This window comes from Microtus oregoni, unplaced genomic scaffold, assembly GCF_018167655.1.
Source record: "Microtus oregoni isolate MIOR12 unplaced genomic scaffold, Mior012 000025F_ref0000491, whole genome shotgun sequence".
In the NCBI taxonomy this organism is placed as follows: domain Eukaryota; kingdom Metazoa; phylum Chordata; class Mammalia; order Rodentia; family Cricetidae; genus Microtus; species Microtus oregoni.
Genome location: NW_024543084.1, coordinates 10,870,233 through 10,892,584, shown reverse-complemented (window position 1 = coordinate 10,892,584; position 22,352 = coordinate 10,870,233). Strand labels below are relative to the sequence as shown.

Genomic DNA, 22,352 nt, shown 5'->3' with positions numbered 1-22,352 from the left:
GAAATGACATGAGCCCAGTCCAAGGTCCAAATTCTGCCTCCTTGTGAGCGGGCGTCACACCTGAGACCCACAAAAGGGTTTCCCGTGGCAGAGGAGCTGGACACCTCAGTGTTTCCACAGGGTGGGGGAAGAATGGTTCATTTACACTGTGCCTGAACAATTAGTTTCCTCTCCAATGGGGGGAGAGAGGGAAAAAGGTGGGCGTGGAACAACACGCAAGCCCCCAGTCCCATGAGACCTCGGCCAGTCCTCATTTGGGCTTGTCTGAGCTGGTTCCTGTCTAACCCCTGGGGACAGTGAGAGAGTCCTGACCTCTGAGGGCAGCCCTGCAGGAAACTCAGCTCTACAATCTGTCCCTGGTGATGTCACAGGTCACGGGGTTGGGAGGGAGGGAGGGGACAGACCTCCAAGCCCTCTTCTAGAGAAGAGTAAATGACCAACGCAGCCTTCAACAAGACCTGGCTCTGAGTCTTGGTTTCCCCACATGCCCACCCGTAGAGCTTATTTCTGAAGCTCAGGTACCCGGGTAGAGAGGCTTCCATTGGTATGCCCGGCCGTCATACACACGGGAGTTGAAGGAGACACACTGCTCTTCGCGGAAGCTCCTCCCATCCGGTGGACACTCCTGAAAGAAGAAGGCGCACAGGCTCCAGGAGGAACTGAGCAGGAAGTGGCTACAGATGATTCTTGGTGGGAGGGACTCAGTCCATTTTGCCCCCTGCTCCCGGTCTCACTCCCCTTCACCTCCAACTACTTAGAAGGGACAGTGATTATTCTTCCAGTACCACCAGGTACCAGCCTTCCTAATATTCTGGTTTTCACCCTGACCTTGGGATAGATGGGACACTGGTGACTCTCCCCACACTCCATCCTCTGGCATGTGGAATCTCCACATGTGGACACACCTGGGTGCAAAGTGCCTATAACTAATCCAGTGTATTTGATGGCTACACACAGGGACTGAATCAGCAGGAGCGGACTCTGTATAAAGAACCTTCGGCATACAGGGGGCAATTGCTCATGCTGGAGATAGACTCCAAACTAGGTTAGTGTCTGTCTCCTTCAGGAGCTCATGAATGACCACCAAACCCTGATTCCGCGACCAGCCGTGGCCACTAGATTCCCTTCAGCTCTCACACCCCACGTGCACACAGCTGGGCAAGCCAAGTAAGACAGGTAGACCTGGCACCTCAACCACCATGCCCTGCTGGCTCTCGGATAAGCAGCCAGGTTTCAGACTGACTTTGGTCCCATAGAGGGTACTCCTCAGAACCCTGGCTGGAATCAGTGCCTTTCTCCCAAGCCTCTGCCATCTTGGCGTCCAGCCAAGGCTAATGAAACCGTGCCTGCAGGCACACCTAAGAGCTGGGGCGAGAGGCCTGGGGTGGCTACCCAGCAAGACCGCTTCATAGGTGGGAAGAAGAGGTAACTATTGTGGCTTCCTGTTGTGCAAATGTTCAAGGCATATTGGGACTGTGGTGGAAGACCCCAGCTTCTGAAACTGTTACTTAGATTTCCAGGAATAGTTTGGAGTCCAAGCCATCCTACCACTCCCAACATGCAGGAGACAAAGCATGCAGCATCTGATGCATGATGGACCCAGTGTTAGCCTGGGCATTAGCCAGCCTATGCTGGACTCTCACTGAAAGGGCTGTGGCAGCAGAAGGATGTCCGTGGTGTAGGGGCAAGACCAAGACTGAAGTGCTTCAGGCATCTAGTCTCACCTGCACTCTGCAGAGCTGGTACCGTTTGGACGTGCCCACACAGGTCCTGTTCCCTGCTCCTGGAACAGACTTCCTCCTGGTGGGAAAATGTGGTACCAAGCCAGGATTGGAGTGGCAGCTATGGGTCCTGACACCTGCTCTGCCAACTATGAGCTTCCAGTAGCTTCCCAGACTCCTAGGATGGCATCTGATTCCCCTCTGTATTCCCAGTACCAGCCACAGAGTTATACCGTGAATGACAACCATGTTTGCTGAAGCCCGTACTAACACGCAAACACATGAGATGTCATGTGTGCCCAGAAACATCAGCTGGCGTCTTGCTCTCCACGTGATGCCATGGATGAGCAAACCGATGCGCAGAGATTAAGTGCTCTGTCCAAGGTCACACAGCTTAGAAGTAGCAGAGGCAAGACTCAAACCCAGGTCCCTCTGAGAGCAAGGGTTCTTAAAACTTGGCCTGTGCTCTTCCCTGCTTCAGAGAACAGGGGAGGCTCACTCCTCAATGGTAGAGCTCTAAAAAAAGCCAGAACTTCCTTTTTGACGCTCCCTCTCTGGGACCCCAGAACATTGTTGCTAAAGATCTCTTAGTAGCGCCATGCCCCGTGAAGGCCAATGGGAAGAGGAGCCTGCATATACCAAATGCGAGCCCAGGAGAAAAGTCACCAGCTCATGGATCAAGCTGCCTCTGCTCACCCTCCCTTGGGGCTTTCAACAAACTCACCTCTGTTGCAGACAGTGGCGCTCCTGGGATGTCACCCCGCCTCCACAGCTTCGGGAGCACGCTGTCCACTTGGTCCACTCCCCCCACCAGTAGGCAGTAGCATCGGCACCCCCCTCCAGGCTGTTGGATGTGGGGCTGTTGTCCTGGGTGAAAAGCCCCCCAATAGTGAGCAGAAGGTTCAACCACAACACAGGAGAACCTATACCCCAAGCCCCACAAGGCATTACTGGCAGCTGAGGGGAGCAGATGGCACATCCTCTTGTGGGGCTGCTGGCTAGGTCTCTCAGAAACCTGAGTTCAAGTTTCACGGGTGACTGGAAAGAACCCTACTGGAGACTATCTGTGGGCTGAACCTGGAGTATATCTTAACCTACCTTGCTTTCTTCCTCACAGGCCACACTACACCTGCAGGCTCCCCTCACATATACCTCCCATCCATGTGTTTTACTCTAGGCCCTTGATGGAAGGAGAGACACCAGACACCCTTCACATTCTGGCTAGCTGGTCAGGGACTCCAGGATGGCCAAAGTCCCAGCTCAGGGGCAGGTCTAACAGGCCTCTGAACAAGTTTCTGGAGCCCAAGGGAACAACAACACCCCTGGGCATGTGCCCACCCTTACTGCCCAATCCCACTTGAGAGGGAGCTCAACACTGGCTGAGAAGCAGGTGGAGGGTGGGCACTGGACAAGACTACTCACCGAGGCCTCAGTAGATGCTGTACCCCCAGCCACAACTGCCATGGCCAGCAAAGACCAAGCCCAGTGTGAATGTTGCCATCTGCCGTCCATCCTATGAAGCAAGACCACCGTCACTATCAGTTGAGGCCCTGCTTTGGGGATAGACTCTCAGGGTTCTCCCAGTGCTCCATGTGGTAAGGTTATCTGGGATCCTGTGGTAGCGGCTGCCATCTGATTGAGACGGAGCCATCCATCTGGGCTCAGCAAGCAGTTTGGTAAGTGATTACAGATGTCTGCCCGGCTTAGGCACAAAGGGATGATAGGAGTGCCAAGTCTGAGACACCCTTCATCTGAGGTCTTCTGCCAAGCTTTGCCCCTGGAGAACGGCTGTGAAGAACAGAGACAGCCAAGGAGGATGGAGGCCCAGCCTGGTAGAGCAGTCATTATGACGACGGATAGGAACCGGGCTCAGTCCATTGCCTTGTCCAGCACATCTTGGGAGTTTTACCTGCTTAACGTGCAGGCCACGTGAGAGAATGACCACCCCGTAGGGTTCATGAGGGGTGTCCTCCCTTTCCTCCCTACTTTCACTTGTCCCCTGCCCCATGATCCTCAGAAAATGGCAGCCTTCCCTTGTCAGAGGAACATCCTCATAGCCGGGTATTCTGTATTCTGGTCCTCGGGTGGGGCACAATCCAGGAGTCTGGGGCCTTCTCTCTTGCAAGAACATGGAAATGGGGGAGGTGCAGAAGGAGGCACAGCTTGTGCCTGTATGTGTAATGGGCCCAGGACCCCTGTTCTGACTCCTTCCCAGCAAGCTAACACCTGAAACCCCAACACCCACCAAGGGGGAAGGAGAATCAAATGAAGGAGAGCATCTAGCCCTGCTGCCCCAACTCTCAAAACTGCTCCCCTGAGCCTCAGCATAAACCTTGTCTTTGCAGGGGAGCTAATGCCCTCTATCTAGAGTTTGTCTCAGGTGGGTGTCAGCCGCCAGTGAGTTAGACAATGGATTTCAGAAAACAGCAAGTCTAGAGAGAAAAGTCAGCTTACCCAAAGCCACACAGTCAGGCAGCCTACTGCCCCCACACCCCACAGCAAACTCAGGGGCCCAGCCCAGCACCCACTAATTCCAGGGAAAGAAAGTCTGGAGATTGTCTGCACCCTCGAAACACTGACACCAACTATGTGCTTCTCTCTCTCTCTCTCTCTCTCCCTCCCTCCCTCCCTCCCTCCCTCCCTCCTGCCTTCCTCCTTTTCTCTCTCCCTCCTTCCCCCCCTCCATCCCTCGCTCCCCAAGCACCTGCAGGTGTGTGGGAGCTAAGCCAGCAACACCCTTACACCCAGACTGCACCCAGACAGACCATGCATGCAATGATACTGTGGATCCTGAAGTGGGGAGCTTCATCCTTCAGACCCCTCCATCGCATCAGCTGCCCACCACCTCCCCTACCCCATCTGTCTGCTCTCCCCCTGCAGGTCTCAATCTGCATCCCCATTTTCACACCGAACCCCCATCCCACATAGTCCCATTGGCGTCCCTGGTTCCCCAGTCCCTGCCGCCCGCAGAAGACAGGTGCCCAGTCAGTCTCACACTTGGTTTTCATTAAGGCTCCCAGACACTGCTGGATTCCAGCCAAGTCCAGCTCAAACAGGATCCATCTCTCCCTAGGGTCCAAAACCTTCACTAGGCCCACAGCAGCGGTTTGCAGCACAGACAGCAATTGCTAGCACCAAGGCTGTTGCCTCAGGGCCACCCTGCCACTGTGTGGTGCAGCTCGCTCCCCCTTCCTCTGTAGATAAAGACCCTCCCCAGGTGCTAGGATATCCCCCAGCCCCATTCTGAGCAGCTGTCTGGCCTGGACTGAGCTGTATCTCACACCTCCCAGAGACCACAATATGAGCTGGGACAAGTATGTGGCGGCCTACCTCACCCAGGGTCAGCAGGTTGTCCTCCCAGAGAAAGGGGTGAGAGCTAGCTGCCAGGTGCACCGTGCAGGAAGAGGAAGGCAGAGAAGTGCAGGCTCTGTCTGTCTCTTGTCCTGCTTCCCCAGCTGCCTCCCTCTCCCACTTCAAAGAGCATTCAAGGGAGGGGGTTCCCAGGAGGGGCGCTCAGCCCAGTGGCTGCTCTGTGGCCGCAGCTGCCTTTATAGCTGTCAGGCAGACGGGGAGGAACTCACACTTCCCACCGCTGCTCCCCCGCCCAGCCTGCTGGCAGCTGGCCGGGCGCACACTTTAACCCGCTCTGCGCCTCTGGAGCATGGCCAGGCTGTCCAGCTGCCTGCTGGCTGCTGCCGCCAGAGTCCAGAAGCCGTGAGTGCGCCTGGGACTGGCTTGCCTGGGTCTAGAGTGACTGACCCTAATGGAGCAACTCGCCTGAGGTCACGTGGAGGGAGGTTGACAAAGGTGGAAGAAGAACCCCTTGCCCCACCCATCCAACTTCAGCTTCCATAGGAGGCTGGGAACCATGTGTTGTCCAAGCTGCCAACTCCCGTTCACAGGGAGACACTGAGGTCCAGAGGTTGTGTGCATCCAGGTCACCCTCCATCCTTGGAGAACAGACCTGAGGAACTGAGGGGCGTTCAGAGATCAACCAACCAATGGCTCCAGAGAGAGGAAGAGGTGCTTCAGTCTGCTGACCAGATGCCTAGGAGGATCAGGTTGAGGGTAGGCATTGGGTATTTGGCAGATGTTTGGTATCAGTTTGGCTGGATCCCACACCAGCTGGGCAGCTAGTGGCAAGCCAGCTGAACTCTAGGATTCTGGTCTTGTTGAGCTGGAGCTGAAGGATGCCCAACGTCAGTCCTACCCGTGAATTCTAGCAGACTTCAAGATGTCTGCCTTGATGTGTCTGGCTCTCCAGAGCACTGCATCCTGGAAAACAGGCCCCTTCAAAGGGCAAGTGATACTGAAGCATCTCATAAGATGGCTCAGCCATTTCATCCATGCCCCTGCCTCCACAATGTAGGGACTGGAAGTCCTCTTCTTCCCTCTCTTCCTTCTCCCTCCCTCCCTGCTGGATGGTGAACTTCTCCAGTTACCTCCTTGGGCTGCTCAGCATTGTACCCTAGGGAAGTACTGTGTCTGACCACCAGACAAAGTCCAGAAACAAAATGACCAGGAGTAACAATAAACACTCAGCCTTGTAAAGGGCTGTGTTGGGGAACAAGCATCTTCATTATCTGTACTTTACAGCTGAGACACCGAGGCTGGGAAATGGAGTGACCTGCCTAAGGCCACACATTAAAGCTGGGACAGATATGAGTGCCATGCTCCTCTTCCACACGCCCGCTCCTTCTGCCTGCTTCTTCAAAGCTGCCGGCTGGCTCTCCCATCTTAGAGCCTGAAGGGGGTCAAGGGATCAGGTCTCACTCTCCCCTTGTTCTGTAGCAGCCGACCTTAGGGTATTCAGTTTCTGCTCTTTGGCACCCTGACCTCCCTTGACCCTTACCCAGGCCCACACTGCCCCCTGGGGCCAGCGAGCTGAAGCACAGACATTCTATTACCGATCACAAAGCGCACACGCATGAACGCACGTACGCACAGGATCTCACTCAGACACAGATCAGATCTCTCTTATTCTGGAAGCCTCTGCCACTGCTCTCCTCCATCCTGGCTTACTACCAGGCCCTGCACAACCTGGAATAGACCCAGCCTCTCCTGGCACTTCTGGCTCCCACATGCCCCAGTGCCAGGGTGACTAACAGTTTCCCTTGGGAGGGACCCCGCAGCCCAACTGACACAGCCACCTAGCATCTTCCCTCAGCCTGGCAAAACACAGGCCATAGTCTGGACACCTGGAAGACATACCCATGGGGCCAGTATCCCACTGGCCTTGTGACCTCCACCAGTGTGTGACCCTCTAGACTCTGGCTCCCTGCATTAGCTGTGCCTTCTTTCCCCTACACCTGACTCTTCGGGGCTTCCAGATTCAATACTCTATGGCAGCCATGGTGTAACTACCTGGTCCACAATGGGCTGAAGATTTCAGAGAAACAGAAACAGACTCAAAGTGCCCCCCACACTGCTCTTCTTCTACACAGTGATAACTGCTACTCTCTCTATCTTCAGTGGGTTCCCTCACACCTGTGAGGGGGACACTTTACTGTCAAGTGCCCCACATGATAAAAATGTCATGACGTGCCAGGGGAGATGCACTGAGAAAGAGAAAGTCCTATCCTGCTTTTCAAATGGGGGCATTTTGTACTGAGTCCCATAAATCACCTGTCCATGTAGTCCAGGAAGCCACAGTATCCCTGTTCTCGGTTCCACCCGCTAAACTTCTGGGGCCTGAGGTAGCCTAGAGTCACCAAAGGAGCCAGCAGCTCCAGGCCTCTGGTCTGGCTCCTGTCCCACAGCCTTAAGGCTCTGCCTCATCACTCTTCCCCACAGTTGAGACCCCCAAGATGCTCCTCTGAGGCTTCTTTTCCTGGGAAGCTCCCCCCCCCCCCATTTGGCTGGAATGGCCTCTCTGACTTGAGGCTGGAACTTGCCCTGAGGTTTAGCTCAAAGCAGAAGAAAGGACATTTTGAGTCTCTACCCCTCCACCCAGTGTAAGCTGCCCAGAAAGGAGACTGCAGACCCCCGAGAGACAAGAAGGTTAGAATGTCCTGGGTCAGACCACCACACAGACTTCTGAGTTCGCCACCCATCTCGTCCAGGAATACTGGCTTTTTGTGGGGAGCCTACACATGAAGCTCAAGTTGGGGAACCCAGGCCTCTGGCTAGGTAAGACTCCTCAGGCTACTGTGGTCTGAGATTCCACAAAAAGCAAGGGTTCCTCTGCCTCCAAAACCTAATCAAGGACAGGGTTAGAAGCCCTAGGGTGCCCGCAAGTGAGCGGTTGCTGGCGCTCCATCAACAGAAAGCTACGAAGCTGGACACCCAGGCTCATGCTAGTTGGGAAATGTTGGTACTGCAGTTGTGTTGCTCCTGAGACATCACAACTTGCCCATGGTTGGTATGGACACAGTAACAAAAGCCAGGGACAGCCCAGGGGACCTGCTAATCCAGGAGAAGTTCTCCTGCCCAAGGGACCCACGGGCATCTCCACCAACTTCTATACCTCTAGCCTGAATCTTCTAATCCAGGGGTCAAGACGAATGTTATAAAGAATGATAAAAAGCCTGATAGGCCTTCTTGGTTAGTTAGGGCTTTTGAGGTCCAAATATGAATGGCTGAAAGGTTTTGAAATAGCTCTTTCAAGCCAGATTACATCTAGAAGCTTGAGTGCTATATTAAAACTTAGAGTTAGATTTTTTTTTCATAGAGAAGATTTATAAGTTATGTCCAAGTTCCTGGGTCCACAGAAAAACCTGGCCTATAGCTGTCTCCTCTGGCCTCATGTAGTGAATGTCATTTGCCAGACAGTCTGGGGGTTAGGTAACAGCAGGGAATCAGGAGTTGAGACCCAGCCCTGTTCCAGCACCCAGCTCCAGAAGATAGCCAGTGTCTTTCCACAGTGAGAACCCACCAATACGTGGGGCAGACCACACAATTCTTACTAGAGGACTGGCCTGCCCTGAGCCCCTCGGCCTTGTGCAGATGCCAGCAGAAGTTCGTGGGGCCGTAGGGCAGATGTTTCCTCGGCCTTCTAGCATGTTAACAGGCTGCAGTGTCCTGAGGTGCTCATGCTTGTGACAGCCGCCAATCACAGTCCCTGTGTTGCACACAGACAGAACCCCAAAAGGCAGCCTAGACACAGACCTCAAAGATAGAATTAAAGAGACTTGAAGCTTGTTTTCTTCTGCCAGGTTAACTTCAGTAGACCCCAGACAGGAACAAGGCTTCTGTGCTCTGAGGTGACCCACTACTGTAGGCCGAGTGTTCAAAATTTGGAGGAGGCCAATACAGCAGCTGGCACAGGGCTCCTGGGCTGGGCAGACAGACAGCTGTCCTGAAGGCTGAGAGCTCAGCATTCCATGCGTGTCAGCACCTCTATAAAACCCAGCCACTCCCTCAGCTGAGGGGCTAGGGAAGGGGGAACCAACTGGTCAGCCCTCGCTCCAAGCTTTCTGGCCTAGAGGCTGACCCTTACATGGTCCCAATGGGACCATGCCACCTGCTGGGCAGAGAAGGGATGCTACCTGGAACTGTTGGGCACTGAAGCCAGGTCATGCCAAGAACCCACTGCACCCACCCATGAACCAAGACAAGAAGGCAACAGCTCGGGGCCTCTCCAGTCTCACAGGACAAAGGAAAATAAATGACAAGTCCAGGCAGTCTGATATGGCTGGGTAACCTTGAGTGAAACCTCGATCTTCTTTTGTAAAAATGGAAAAGGCCGCAGTTTGCACCTGCTGGTTGCCAGAAGACCCGTGAGGCACAGCACGAAGAGCTCTCTGCACATGGCTAGCCCTGGACAAGCCCTGCGTGTATGTGTGATTTTCATACACATACATTGCCCAGGCAGGGCCATGGGCAAACAGCCACACTCTGAGCCAGGCTGTGTTCTGAAGGACGCTCGTGGTTTGATGGCACAGCTGTTGGGGTCTGCTGGGCTATAAAGCACAGAGCAGATAGGGAGCTGGCGGGTGGGGCGTCGAAGGTGGGAAGGACCAGGGTAGCTGGCTCTGTTGGCCTTGAGCCTGCCCAGGTGGACCCTTGACCCCTTCCCTCGGTCTCCAGGGAAACGCCTCCTCCCAGGGCAGCTTCCTGACTTGCCATTCTACTTACCTCAACCCCAGGCCCCAGGCAAATCACTTCCCCTGCTCCAGAGAGACCCAAGGGTCATTTCAGTCCTGTTCAAGACTGGATGCCTTCTCCAGAGTCAGCTGGTCTGTGGCCAGGCAGCCAGGCTGGGATGGGTGCCACACACGTCCACCCCCTAGGGGGGCAGCACCCCAGGCCCAGCCACCTGTCTCCCTGCTTTGAAACATCTTCTCCTCAGCACCTTCCTCTATAATGGCTATAGCATCTGTACAGCTCCACTTCCTTCTCCTTCCCGCCCCCCACCCCACCCCTCTCTCTCTTCCTGAAGCTTACAGCCTGGCTTGGAGTTCATAGCTGCAACACACAGACTCGTGCATATAACCACACATGTGCGCGCTCACACACACACAGCTGTGGAATGTTTTCCTGCTTCTGGGGTTTATGGCTCCAGGGCATGTGCTCCTTGCCACCTCCCCAAGGCCGTGACATCTTGCCTATTCCTTCTCCCCCTTTGAACTCCTGCAGGGAGCTGAGGCTGAGTTAGAACTATGGACCACTGAGGGGAGAAGTGGCAGGCATGGGAGACCCCACCTGAGTTGCTCAGGGGCAACCATGAAGCGCCCCAGCCCCCATCACCAGTGTTCATATAGCAGGGACTGGTTTTCCCATTTGGAAAGGGAACTGGCCCCAGACTGAAATCAGCCCCGCCTCCCTGGATTTTCATTCATTCTTTTAACAGCCATTCATTTCTCTGGTATTTGTTGAAGACCCACAAATACTAGGTTGGGCTTGAAGGGGCTATGGCAGAGAGCCAGGCAGACAGATCCCCTGCTCAAGACCCAAGCAGTTCAACACCAGCATCTCCATCAGAGAGAGTGGTTAGGGCCAAGATAGGAAGGCTGTGGGGTTGGGGGAGGGGCAGAAGAAGAACGAAGAAATCTCTTGGCTCACTATCTGTCAATCACAGAAGTCTTCATCTCAGACACACTGTCCAGGCTGGGAGTGAACCAGGCCTTAGCTGGAACAAGGGTCAGGAAGCAGAAGCTGGGGGAGACACTGTATCTGACAGGAGAGCCTAGCACGTGCAAGGGCTGGGGTGCGCGTCTAGGTATGGATATGGGCAGCTTGGGATCTCTTTGAAGAGTTAAGCTTCCTCCGGGGACTGAGAGAACCTTGGAAAAGCCTTAAGCAGAATGTCAGGGCCAGGTGTGTCTCAAGTTAGATATTTCATTGTGAGCAGGAGAAATGGATCTCAGACAACATCAGACAAGGGGCTTCCAGAAAGGGATGTGGGAGTTGGCAGTTGAGTATGGGTGGAGCAGCCAGGCCTCACAGAGACAGGAAGCCTACAACCTCTCCTAGAAAAGCCCACTAAGGGTGTATTGGTACTTGAGCCTGTTATACCCCAAGGTCTAGGTACCAGGGCGAGGGAAGTAGGGGATAGCCTTCTGGCCCATCCAGCCACCAAAGGAACTGGAGCAGAACAGCATGGACAGATCTCAGGGTCATTGTACAGGAGCCAAACCCTGAAGAACACACACTATGCGATCCACTCTTAAGTTCTATGAAGTCAGGCCCAGGCAGAAATCAACAAGGGTGGCTGCCTCTGTTAGGCAGCAGTGAGTAGCTTGCCAGAAAGGGCATAAAGGAATGTCCTGTCCAGGAGCCCCGGGAGTGAACACTGAGTATCCCACAGGTGTGTGCACCTGCCAGAACCCTTCAGTCTATGGGATTAAATTTTGTGCACAAATAGCAAAAGAAGCTGATCACCAATAAACCTGAGAAAGAGCTGGCCTGAGAAGCTCAGACCACACACCCGTTGTTCCTTGGCTGGGGGTTGAGGGGTCCCTGCCAGATGGTTCCTCTATGACATTTTGCAACAGGAGAAGGTGATTTCCTGAAATCAGGCCAAGTAGCTGTTGTTAAAAGAGAGCAGGAGAGCTTCAAGAACAACAGCTTTCCAACTGAGAAGGTTCTGTCTGCTTGCTTAAGGTAAGAAACAATGTAACTAAACAGAGAAGCCGGTGGGTAAGCGGTTGAGTAAAACAGGCCCATGGGCCGGCTCTCCTTAGAAAAGAATTGGTTAAGTTTTAAGTTTTCTCACCTCCTGCACCCCTTTGACCTGTGACCCAAATAGCACCTTGACATGTTCATCCTAGGACAAAGACCTGGATAGAACACCCCCCCTCCCCCGCCCCGCCCTGAGAGTCCTACCTCTAAAGGAAGAAATACAACTTCATTGAGGGAATGAGAGAGAGAGAGGGGCGGGGGAGAGAAAGGAAGAGAGAGAGGGGAGGGAGAATCCGAGGCAAGTGCAGGACACATGGTACGGGGCATCAGCTGTTGGACCGTCTCCATGTGTCACTGGACACATGCTGCCTTGGGGCACTTAAGCCCTCCTTGTGGGCGCTGCCACAGCTGCAGTCAGGGCCGCTGAAGAAGCGAGGAAGTGGACTCCTTTTCTCCCTGCCCTGGAGAACGGGAAGGCCTTCACCACCTTCTCCCCAGCCCGTACCTTCCTCCTGGTCCATGGGGGCAGTTGTAGCCAAACTGCTCCTACCTACGCTCAGCAGCCTGGCCTTCCTCCCCACCGTGAGCATCGCGGCCAAGAGGCGGTTTTACATGGAGGCCATGGTCTATCTCTTCACCATGTTCTTCGTGGTGGTAAGTGGGAGCCTAGGAGGAAGACCTCACAGGCAGGGTCGATACCATTGTCTTGTGCCAGGTGATGGAGAAAGAGGATTTGGAAGAGAAAGGTGGGGGTATCCTGTTGACTGGAAAGAGAGGTTTTCTGGTGTCTGTCTTCCTCTATGGATCTCAGTTTACCCATCTGTGCCAGGAATTTGGGAGAAGGGAGCGGCTGACATGTGACTGATGGCCCTGTGTCAGTTGAGGAAAACCTTTGCAGGCTGCTTCTTCTTGGGCTCCCCGCACCCTCCTCTCTACCAACTTTGTCCCGGAGCTGCTGAGCCAGGGAGAACAAGGGGTGAGTGAGCAAGCTTAGCAATGGATCCACTAGGTTGAGGGAAGGTAGAGGACCTGGGTGATCTAACTCCAGAATCGGAAGTTCCTCCATTGAGAAGGCCAGCCTCTCTGAATCCTTTCTCTTTCATCCTGTTAATGTGTCTGGCTGGCTGCTTCTCAGTTCCCTCTCCCCGCTGTTCCCTGGTAACGTCCTGGAGTGAGTCTCTTGTTTTCAGGGGCACGTCTGGCACTGGCCAGCTTCTCTGAAGCCTGGTGTCAGGGCCTCTGCTTCTCCTCACCCCCACCATGTGTCTGTCTCTCTCCCTCCGTTTCTCTCACTAGTCCAATGTCTAGTTTTCTCTCCGCCTCTATCTCTCTCTGGGTCTTTTGATAACTAGAATTACACCCCCATGAAGTTCACCCTCCTCCTCTTCTCCCTGGTCTGCCCTCCTCCCGTTTCTTCTCCTTACCCTCTGCGTCTCTCTGGCTTTATCTACCTATCTAACTTGCTTCTGTCTGTCTATCTAACCTGCCATCTATCTAATTGTATAATTATCTACCATCTATTTATTTATCATTTGTCTTGTTGTTCTAATATACCTATTCTCTATCTATCTATCTATCTATCTATCATCACTCTATTATCTGTCTACCAACCGTCTGTCCCTGTCCATTCACCTACCCATCTATCCTCTCTGTCTTAAAGCTCCCCCCATCACTATGCCCCAGAGTCCTTCTGAGTACCCTCACACTGGTCCTCACTGCTGTCCTCACCAGGGGCCACGCCATCTCCCTCACTGCTCCATAGCCTCTGTTTCTCTCTATCACACCCATCCCTCAGGAGTTTGTGTGGTGTGTGGCCCACACGTTGGTAGGATACGTGCCCAGGGTTGGCAAGCAGCCTGTTAGTCTCCTCCTTAAGGTAGACAAAGCTTTGGAAAATAGTGTCCGGTCTCTAGGTCCACCTCTCCCAGCAGCAGGGTCTCAGTAGGCAAGAGCCTGGAGTGTGTGAGCATACTTAGCTGGTTCTGAGTGAGTGAGGCCACGAGCACACACACGTGTGTTCACACATCACTCGATATCCTGAGTAAGCCAGAGTGACTGTCTAGCGGTGGGAGAAGCCGCCAGCGCTTCTGGGCTGACAGCATTCAGAGAGGGGTTGGCACATGTCTACCTCCTGGTTGTGGTGGTCCCAGCAGTGAGTTTCTCCAAGGCAATTGGAAGCTCTAGGGTTCTGAGTTCACTTCAGGAGGGGAGGATATTAGACCATGACACGCCACAGCAACCAGGGTGAGGAGGGGCTCACCATCACTCATGAGCCTAAGGAAGTGATTTACATTTGATGTAAGAGGAAAGTTTCAGAGAAGCTGAGCCACCAATGTCACCATGGGTACCACTGAGATCCTGGTCTACCTACAGTACTTTCCCACAAAATGTCACTTGTTCCTCACGAGACCCTGGTCAGTCAAGGTCAGAGCCAAGACGAGACCCAAGGTCAAGGACAGAAACCAGGTTCTTGTGGCTAAGGCCCACATTAGATACAGCCCAGAAACTCACAGGCTCCGGTTAAGTCACCCTGCCTGCCTGGGCTTGGGCTGGCCTACAGCTGCTTCTGTGCCAGCCTCAGAGGCCCACCCTGCCCCACCCCACCCAGAGTGGCAGGGCCAGCTGTCTCCTATGACAAATGTCCCCTGGCCTCAAAGCCACAGTCTGTGCCTCCCAGAGTTCTGCCTTCCACGTGGCTCCTCCAGGACCCTCCATGGCAACCACCAGTTGTGTGGTATGCTGATACAGAATACAAGGATGGCTCTTGGTGTCAGTTACCCAAGAGTGGGCCTGATTTATTCCAAAGACTCCTGCTCTCTCCTGTCCTAATTTTATAGCCATCGAGTCTAAAAGCAGGTTCTAATCTAGGAATCTTGGACAGCAGCGTCACCTCCGTGTGCTGAACAGCACAGCAAATATGCTAAAAAGAATGAAGGATTTGAGTCTTAATCTTCCCGGGAGTCTCACAAGGGAGACAGCTGTTTCCCTGAGCCTATTGACTCCATAGCACACAAAGCCACAATTAGATAGTATCAGCCTATACCCACATGTTGCTTTCAACATGCTTTTTGGTTGGCTGGGGGCGTTTTTCAATGCTTTGCTGACTTTAACACATGGTCTTAGCCCTGGTCACCACATCTCACACAAACATACATTGCTCTGAGTCAGGGGTGTAAAAGAATCCCAAAGGAGAAATAGAGAATATAGAACAATCAAAGTTCATACGTTCACCTGAGCCTGTAGGACTCGGTGACGCTAGAAATTCAAAGGTTGATTGCACTGTTTGTTCCAGAGGTGAGTTCATTCTCACTGTGGGTGAGTGCAGCATGCTAACTGACCTCAAAGCACAATATTAACTTGGTTTTGGGTTGAGTGAAAGTTTGATTTGCAAAGGCAAACTTTGAACAGCATTTCCCAGGAGAAGCATTCCCTCGTGGGGTGCTGTGTTATGCAATTATCATCAGGGTCTCCTTGCCAGCCCCGCAGAACAGGTGCTCTCACTCCATTGGACAGAGGAGACCCCGAGAGACCAGCCTCTTGCTTGCACCCCTCAGCTAGATCTGCTGAGTGAACAGCAGGGTTGGAGCTACTGCCACACCCAGTTATGTCCTAGCCCAGCCCGGATTGGGCCAAATCCACCTGCCCTCTGGTGAGGGAGTGTACCCATCACTGCCTTGACTCCTTGGGCAGGAGGTGCCCCAGGGAAATTCACAGTCACACAGAGCCCAAAAGAACCTCAGGGCCTGAGGACAGTGAGATCCCCTGCTGGAAAACCTCTGGCCCTCCCACAGGCAAGCACACTACGCTGGGATCCAGTCTAGTGAGGCTCTTCTGTTCCTCATGGGGAAAGTACCGATGTTTCAGAATCTCACAGCAAGAGAGTTTTACTTGTTGGGGGGGAGGGCTATACAACAAAAGAGTGCACAGATGTTACAGAAGGTGAGATGCGGCTTTATAAGGAGCTGGAAGAGCAGGAGCCCCTCCCAGAGCTGAGTTCCTTTCCTCTTCTGCTCAAGAGCCTCGATCTGGCCCCACCTGAAGCTTGTCCTCCCCTGAGCTAAATAGAGCTCACACCTAGTAGGTTAGCCTCCTTTTCCCCAGTGCCCCTTTAAAAAGATGCAGTACCCAAAAGCTCAAGGCAGCATCAAAGCTCTGGGTGAGGCTGACCCGACACAGAAGCTGGACCACCGCCTCCCTCCCTTCCCCTGGATGCTCTCAATTGACTGACAGTCCGCGTGCAACTGCAATCAGCAGGAGGTCTCTAAGCTTCTAAGGCGGGGCCCCACCGTGCTTGCCTGACACATCCATCACCCAGGGTCCCCAGCCCCCTGTGGTGCCCCTGCTGCCTCCAGACAAGAACTGTTTTCCAGCTTGCCTGCTCCCTCCTGCTGAGCTGGGCTCAACCAAGAGCTGATTGTGTTGGCTCCCGGGCTTGTTTGGGCCAGTCGCACTTGTCAAAATAATTATGTCATGTAATTAAATATTACTTAAAACGATGAAATGTGAAGGAAGAGGAGAGAGAGAGAGAGAGAGAGAGAGAGAGAGAGAGAGGTCTTCTGTAAGAAATAAGTTGACTACTTGGAAATACTTCATATAGGGCCTTTTGCTTTAGAGCAAATCTGTTCAGCTACACGTCATGAACATGCCTGCTAGAGTATCGGAGAGAGGTGCAGAAAAGAGAGTGGCAGGAATCAGCGTCTGTTTTGGGGAGTCTAAGGTCCTCCTCCTTTTTGAAGGGGCAGGGGTCCAAGATTAAAAGCTCAAATCCAAAGATTGATGCGGGAACATGTGTGCACTTTCACATCAGCCCAGGGGCAAAAGGGGTGTGTGTGTGTGTGTGTGTGTGTGTGTGTGTGTGTGTGGTGCTTTAGGGTCCCCTCCTTAGCAGGCTTCATCTGTGTGACTACCAGCTTTGGGCCAGTGGTAAGAGAGTCTGAAAGTGATATTTACTTCCAGGCCTCAAGGACTCACCTAGCTAGGGGGAGTATCCAATTGTGTGCCCTGACACACAGAGCCACTAAGGTCTCGCAGCAAGTGAGGTGTCTGTGGCTTGGGACCAGCTCTCGCCCACCACTGATGCTCACGGCCTGCTGACCTAGTGTGCTTTCCCTGCAGTTCTCCCATGCCTGCGACGGACCCGGCTTGTCTATGCTGTGCTTCATGCGCCGCGACATCCTGGAGTACTTCAGCATCTATGGGACGGCACTGAGCATGTGGGTCTCACTAATGGGTGAGTAGCTATCTCTGCCAGTGGGTGGGAGCCAGTCCCCAAGACCAGCCAGAGCCCAACCCATCTCTGAGATCCTCTCCCTCCTTTCTGCTTTGCAAAGCCAGCGACTTAATCTACTAAAAGAAGCACACACATTTCTTAGCTGCCTACAGTCTCGCTTTTTCTAATCCTTCAGCGATTCCTGTAATAAGCACTTGTGACACTGGGAAAGCAAAGGCACACAAAGGAGAGACCAAATGTGTCTCCACACTCAGTTGTGCAGAGACCACCATGCCCTCAGTTCAGAGACTTCATCTCCCAGAGCATCCTCCAGGCTCAAGGGAACATTTGCTCTTAGGGGTCATCTTCAGTCCTGGGTTTTAGGCGTGGGGTCATTCAAAATCCTCACTTTGGACCTGGGGTAAGGCTTAGTGGTAGAGCACTGGCTTGGTGAGCAATAGGTTTCATCCCTTGGTTCCATCTCCAGCACTGCAAAAATTTGAAAAAGAAAGAAGGAAGGAAGATGTCCTAGTTAGGGTTTCTATGGCTGTGAAGAGACACCATGACCACAGCAGCTCTTATAAAGGAAAACATTTAATTGGGGTAGGCTTACAGTTTCAGATACTTAGTCCATTATCATCATGGTGGAAAGCATGGTGGCATGCAGGCAGACATGTTGCAGGAGAAGAAACTGAGAGTTCTACATCTGAATCTGCAGGCAGCAGGAAGAGAAATGAGGCACACTAAGCCTGGCTTAAGAGTCTAAGACCTCAAAGCCTACCCACAGAGACAGGCTTCCTCCAACAAGACCACACCTATTTCAAAAATCACACCTCTTAATAGTGCCACTCCCTGGGGGTGGAGTGGGCCTTTTTTTTTTTTCAAACCCTCACAGAAGGGATGGAGGGAGGAAGGAAGCAGGAAGGATGGAGGAAAGAAGAAAAAGAAAGTAAGGAAGAGAAAGAAAGGGAAAGGAAAAAAAGAAAAGAAGAAAAGGAAAGAAAATAAAAAGAAAAGGGAGAACCAAACATACTCAGCCTTGTTTCTCAGGGATGCTGTCACAGGTGGCTGTGTTTATCTGAGGGTCCCTCCTGAGACTCAGCCCTATACACCACTCACCCACTCACATATCTCTGGTCTTGAGACTTTTGTCCCAGGACTCCCAGGAAATATTGATTACTCGACCTACCGTGTAATTCCAGCCACCATGATCTGGGGAAGCAGCATCCCCTGTTTCCTCCAAATAAACGAAAATTCAGACCCTGTGAGGACCAAGCGGGTCCTTTGGGTACTTCAGACTGAGAGGACACCCAATGGGTCCCCAAGGGTGGAGGCACAGCCAAGAGGAGGGAAGCAGCTCACCATGCCCATGCATCTCTCCAGCCCTGGCCGACTTTGATGAACCGCAGAGGTCAACCTTCACGATGTTTGGTGTCCTCACCATCGCTGTGAGGACTTTCCATGACCGCTGGGGCTATGGGGTGTACTCAGGCCCCATAGGTACAGCCATCCTCATCATCGCTATGAAGTGGGTGAGTACTATGTATGTCTCGGCTGACAGGGTCCAGGGACCCTGCAATTCTCCCATGACCTTGCTTTCTCCTATATGGGGTCCTATACCTCATACCCTTATATGAAAAGTGGACTAACATAAGAATTGAGCCAAAACCCCTAGAGTCCCTAGAAATGGTAACTCATGTTTGAACCCTATTCCTTGCTGGCGCATCAGTAATTACTGATCCTCAGTAAAGCCAAAGCTCCTTTTCTCTGCTCTGGGTCCAATACCCACAGGGACTGTTTCTAAACACAGACATATACATGGCTTTTAATTTACCCAGAGATCAGGAGACCACTCATCATCACGACCGTCACTGTCTTTATTTCATCAACATCATCATTATCATTCTGAGAGACAATGGCTGCTTACAACAGCTGTTTGGAGAGCAGCTAGGTTGAGCTGGAGAACCTGCCTGAAAGGAGCAAGCTTTGGATATAGTTCTTGTGAGGAAAGAAGGTTTGAGGTGGGGGTGGAGCAGAGTTTTAAGTAGGACTACCCCTGGAGGATGCCGTGGTGCCTGGCACTTACTCTGCCCTATGCAGTCCCAAGGCACTCCTGGCCGCAAGGCCTGGAGCCCACCTAAGCTAGCCAACATGAACAAGGGTCCTGACGGCAGACTAGATCTGGGGATGTCTCCTTGGCCCCACTCAGAGCAGTCAGTCCCAAAACACAGACCTGGAAGGTCAACAGGCTTTAGATCAAGCAGTTGGCAGCCCAGGTCCCAAGTTCTCACCATGCCTGTGTATGTTCAATGCAAGACCACTTTGGATCTCAGGGTTCCCCTAAGTAGAACCCCAGCAGTGCAGAGCAGGGCAGGCAGTGCTTCAGAGGGAGGGAGGAGTCCTCCAATTCATCTGCAGCAAAGGGACAACCGGTAAAAGCAGGCAGGAAGCTTCCAAGCCGTCTCCTACTCGTGTAGGCCCTGAAGAACCCAGGCTTATTCTGCTTTTTGTTTAAGGGTAAAGCTAAGGTACACAGAGTTCAGCAGACAAACCTGCAGCCCCAGTGAGCAGTGGCTGCTGGACTTGGCCTTTAGCAGGGCAATAAAGAACTTCTACCTCGCTCTAATTGGGGAGAAGCTGGCCCTGGCTGACCCTGGAGGCCAGAGCCTCCTGTGGCAAAGGTGCTGGGGTTCTGCACAGTTAGTTAACAAGCTGGAATGAATAGACATGAAGGCTCCCTCTGATGTTGCTTCCTTTTCCCGCCCATCATGGCTCCTTTGTTACCCTTGGCTGGGTCTGGATCTGACCAGATCTTTTTAAGATAGGTCTCACTTTCTATCTCTGCCTGACCTCCAACTCACAGAGATCCGCCTTCCTCTGCCTCCTGAGTGCTGGGATTAAAGCCCAGTATGCCCATCCTGACTGAATATGTGTGTGTTAGTGTCCTCCCACTAAATGCCAGGCTTCCCAGGTCTCTGGTGAGAACAGGAGTGAGAGAGGCTGTAGCCATCCACATCTGGGGCACAGATCCCATCTCCTAGACCACTAGATGTGTAGGTTTGGACTTGTTTCTTAGAAAGGGGATATCATTCCTTCCCATGTCTCACCCTTTGGGGGAAGAAGTATGGGAACTTCTTCTTGGAGAGCAGAAGCTGAGTTAGATGAAAAACAGGGGCTCTCAGGGCAAGGAAGGCCCATGGGTGATCTTGGATATTCTTCCCCTCTCTGGGGCCCCAGGGTTACAATTGCGGGATTGACCCCATGAAGGCTTCCCATGCCAATACCGCCTGCACCCAGGAGAATTAGCTTTACCCACAGCACTGACACCATCCACTGAGTCCTCAACTCCTGTTAATAATGGCAAGTTAATAATGCCGGAAACATCATACCGCCACTCATTTGCTGGTAAAGCCAGTTCTGGCCAGCTGTTGACGGCCTTTGTGTTTCCAGTGTATTCAGTGATGGGTGCAGCCAAGGGCTGCTGTCCTGTGCCCACTGCATGCCCCGGATGGTGGTATGTATAAATGGTCCACCGCACTGAAACCTGAACCATCCTGGATATAAAATACCTCCGGGCCCCAGGGGTCTGCATTCCACAGAGGAACCACAGGTATTCCATCTCGTCTGTGTAATACCTCGTCTTCCCAAGCTTGAACACACAGCAGACCCTCACATAAGGCAACAGGGCCTGAGAAATCAGGGTAAATGAAAAAGGATCACTGAGCTGGTAACGCTGATTGTATTTGTCTTTATGTCACTGAAGTCCCAGACTGCCACACACACCACCTGGAGAGGAGTACAGGGCTCATGGGTACCAAATAAGCTGATACCCTTTCTCTGTTAACAGTCTCCATGGGAACGCCCCATAGCTGGGAGATAGGAGTGCATCAGTGGCCTTGCTCCTTCCCAATGAGGCAACAAGGGCAGTGGGGTCCCAGAGAGAATTGGCCTAGAGATTCCCAGCCCTATCTCTCAGGCAGAGATCTCTGTCAGTTTTACTTCAAGGGGTGCCCAGTCCTTGCAGAACTGACAAACGTGCTCAGGCATGCAGAGGAATAGGGGTGCAGCACTTCTACCTGAAGATGGTAGGGGACGGCAGTGGGATCATGCCCAGACAACTCAGAAAGGGACCCTTCCCTGTGCTGCACCCCAAAAACCTTAATGTTATCACCTTGTGCCCACAGCTGAAGAAGATGAAGGAGAAGAAGGGTTTGTACCCAGACAAGAGCATCTACACTCAGCAGATAGGCCCCGGTCTCTGCTTTGGGGCCCTGGCCCTGATGCTTCGCTTCTTCTTTGAGGTACCAGGCCTGTGGGGAGGGAATGGAGCCCTCCAAGAGCCCTCTGGAAATGGCTCAGCTTAACAGAAGATTGGCTGGCTTTACAGGGAGACTCCCAGTCATGCATTCTGTTGTGGTGGGAATTGAAGTTGGTACTCCTCAACCCTAGTGTGCCAGCATTATAGTCTGCGTGGACCTGAGGGTCCCAGGGAGTCAAATCAGGCCCTGACTTCAGGACGTTTACATATCCTAGAAGACTCAACATGCATGTCCTGGAAGAGACCAGGGGCTGATGCCCGGAACCAGGGGACAGGGGACAGAGAGAGGCAGAGAACCTTTCAGCCATCTTCTCAGGGTGGGACAACTGACCCCTCGAGGCACCAGATGGCTAGCAGAGCTTAGTTGAGAGATGGGGCCAAGGCCCCAGACTGACTCGCTCTCCTCCACAGGAATGGGATTACACCTATGTCCACAGCTTCTACCACTGTGCCCTGGCCATGTCCTTCGTCCTGCTGCTGCCCAAGGTCAACAAGAAGGCTGGGAATGCGGGGGAGCCCGCGAAGCTGACCTTCTCCACCCTCTGCTGCACCTGTGTCTGACCACAGCCCCTGTTCTGGTCCTGACTTTCTGTCTAGCAGCCCTACCATCTCTCTCAAGATACTTCCCACTCTTTCCCATGTGCTGTGTCAATGAGAAATGGTCTCTTCTGCACCTCCAAGAGACCAACAGTCTTGCTACCCTCTGCTGAACGCTGCTTAGGGACCCACGGACTCCTTGTTCACCAATTGCTTCATTCCGTTGCAGGGAAAAAAAAAAGGAATTTTCTCCTCCAAGACCTCATAAGCATAGGTATGCCTGGCAGAGCTCTAGGTCAGTAGATACTGGTCACAGTCCCAGCCCAGCAGCATACACAACAGAGGTTATCTTGCCCCCAAATCCTGCCTGCCTGGATTGTCTCTTTTCTCTAGAAAACTGGTATTGCCACTTCTACCCCTTGCCCAGGTTCTGAAACCTCTCCCCATCTTTTAGGAAGCTGGAGCCAGCGAAACCAGCTTTGGCCTGGACCCAAGCTTTAGCCAG

The 22,352-nt window shown here is 52.9% G+C and overlaps 2 protein-coding genes across 2 annotated transcripts in view; one reads left to right on the top strand and one right to left on the bottom strand.

Annotated features, from left to right (window-relative positions):
• The window catches only part of Adamtsl2 (ADAMTS like 2), a 32,061-nt gene extending 26,814 nt beyond the window's left edge, over positions 1-5,247 (bottom strand). Inside the window, exons 1-5 of the mRNA XM_041674701.1 lie at positions 5,052-5,247; positions 3,144-3,234; positions 2,446-2,588; positions 1,725-1,800; positions 523-625 (exon numbers count right to left, since the gene is read on the bottom strand). Coding sequence (XP_041530635.1) covers positions 523-625; positions 1,725-1,800; positions 2,446-2,588; positions 3,144-3,233 — 412 coding nt within the window. The 5' untranslated portion in view covers position 3,234; positions 5,052-5,247. The remainder of the gene's footprint in view (positions 1-522; positions 626-1,724; positions 1,801-2,445; positions 2,589-3,143; positions 3,235-5,051) is intronic.
• Positions 5,248-12,302: 7,055 nt separating this feature from the next.
• On the top strand, positions 12,303-21,871 carry Mymk (myomaker, myoblast fusion factor). The gene is made up of 5 exons (XM_041674106.1): positions 12,303-12,437; positions 16,899-17,013; positions 18,376-18,524; positions 21,177-21,293; positions 21,722-21,871. Exons 1-5 carry the CDS (start codon positions 12,303-12,305, stop codon positions 21,869-21,871), a joined length of 666 nt encoding a protein of 221 aa, XP_041530040.1.
• The last annotated feature ends 481 nt before the right edge of the window (positions 21,872-22,352 follow it).

Coding starts and splice junctions, on each gene's coding strand:
- Mymk (XM_041674106.1), top strand. CDS start 12,303: ATGGGGGCAGTTGTAGCCAAACTGCTCCTACCTACGCTCAGCAGCCTG. Junction 18,525..21,176: donor TCATCATCGCTATGAAGTGG/GTGAGTACTATG, acceptor TTGTGCCCACAG/CTGAAGAAGATGAAGGAGAA. Junction 21,294..21,721: donor TGCTTCGCTTCTTCTTTGAG/GTACCAGGCCTG, acceptor TCTCCTCCACAG/GAATGGGATTACACCTATGT.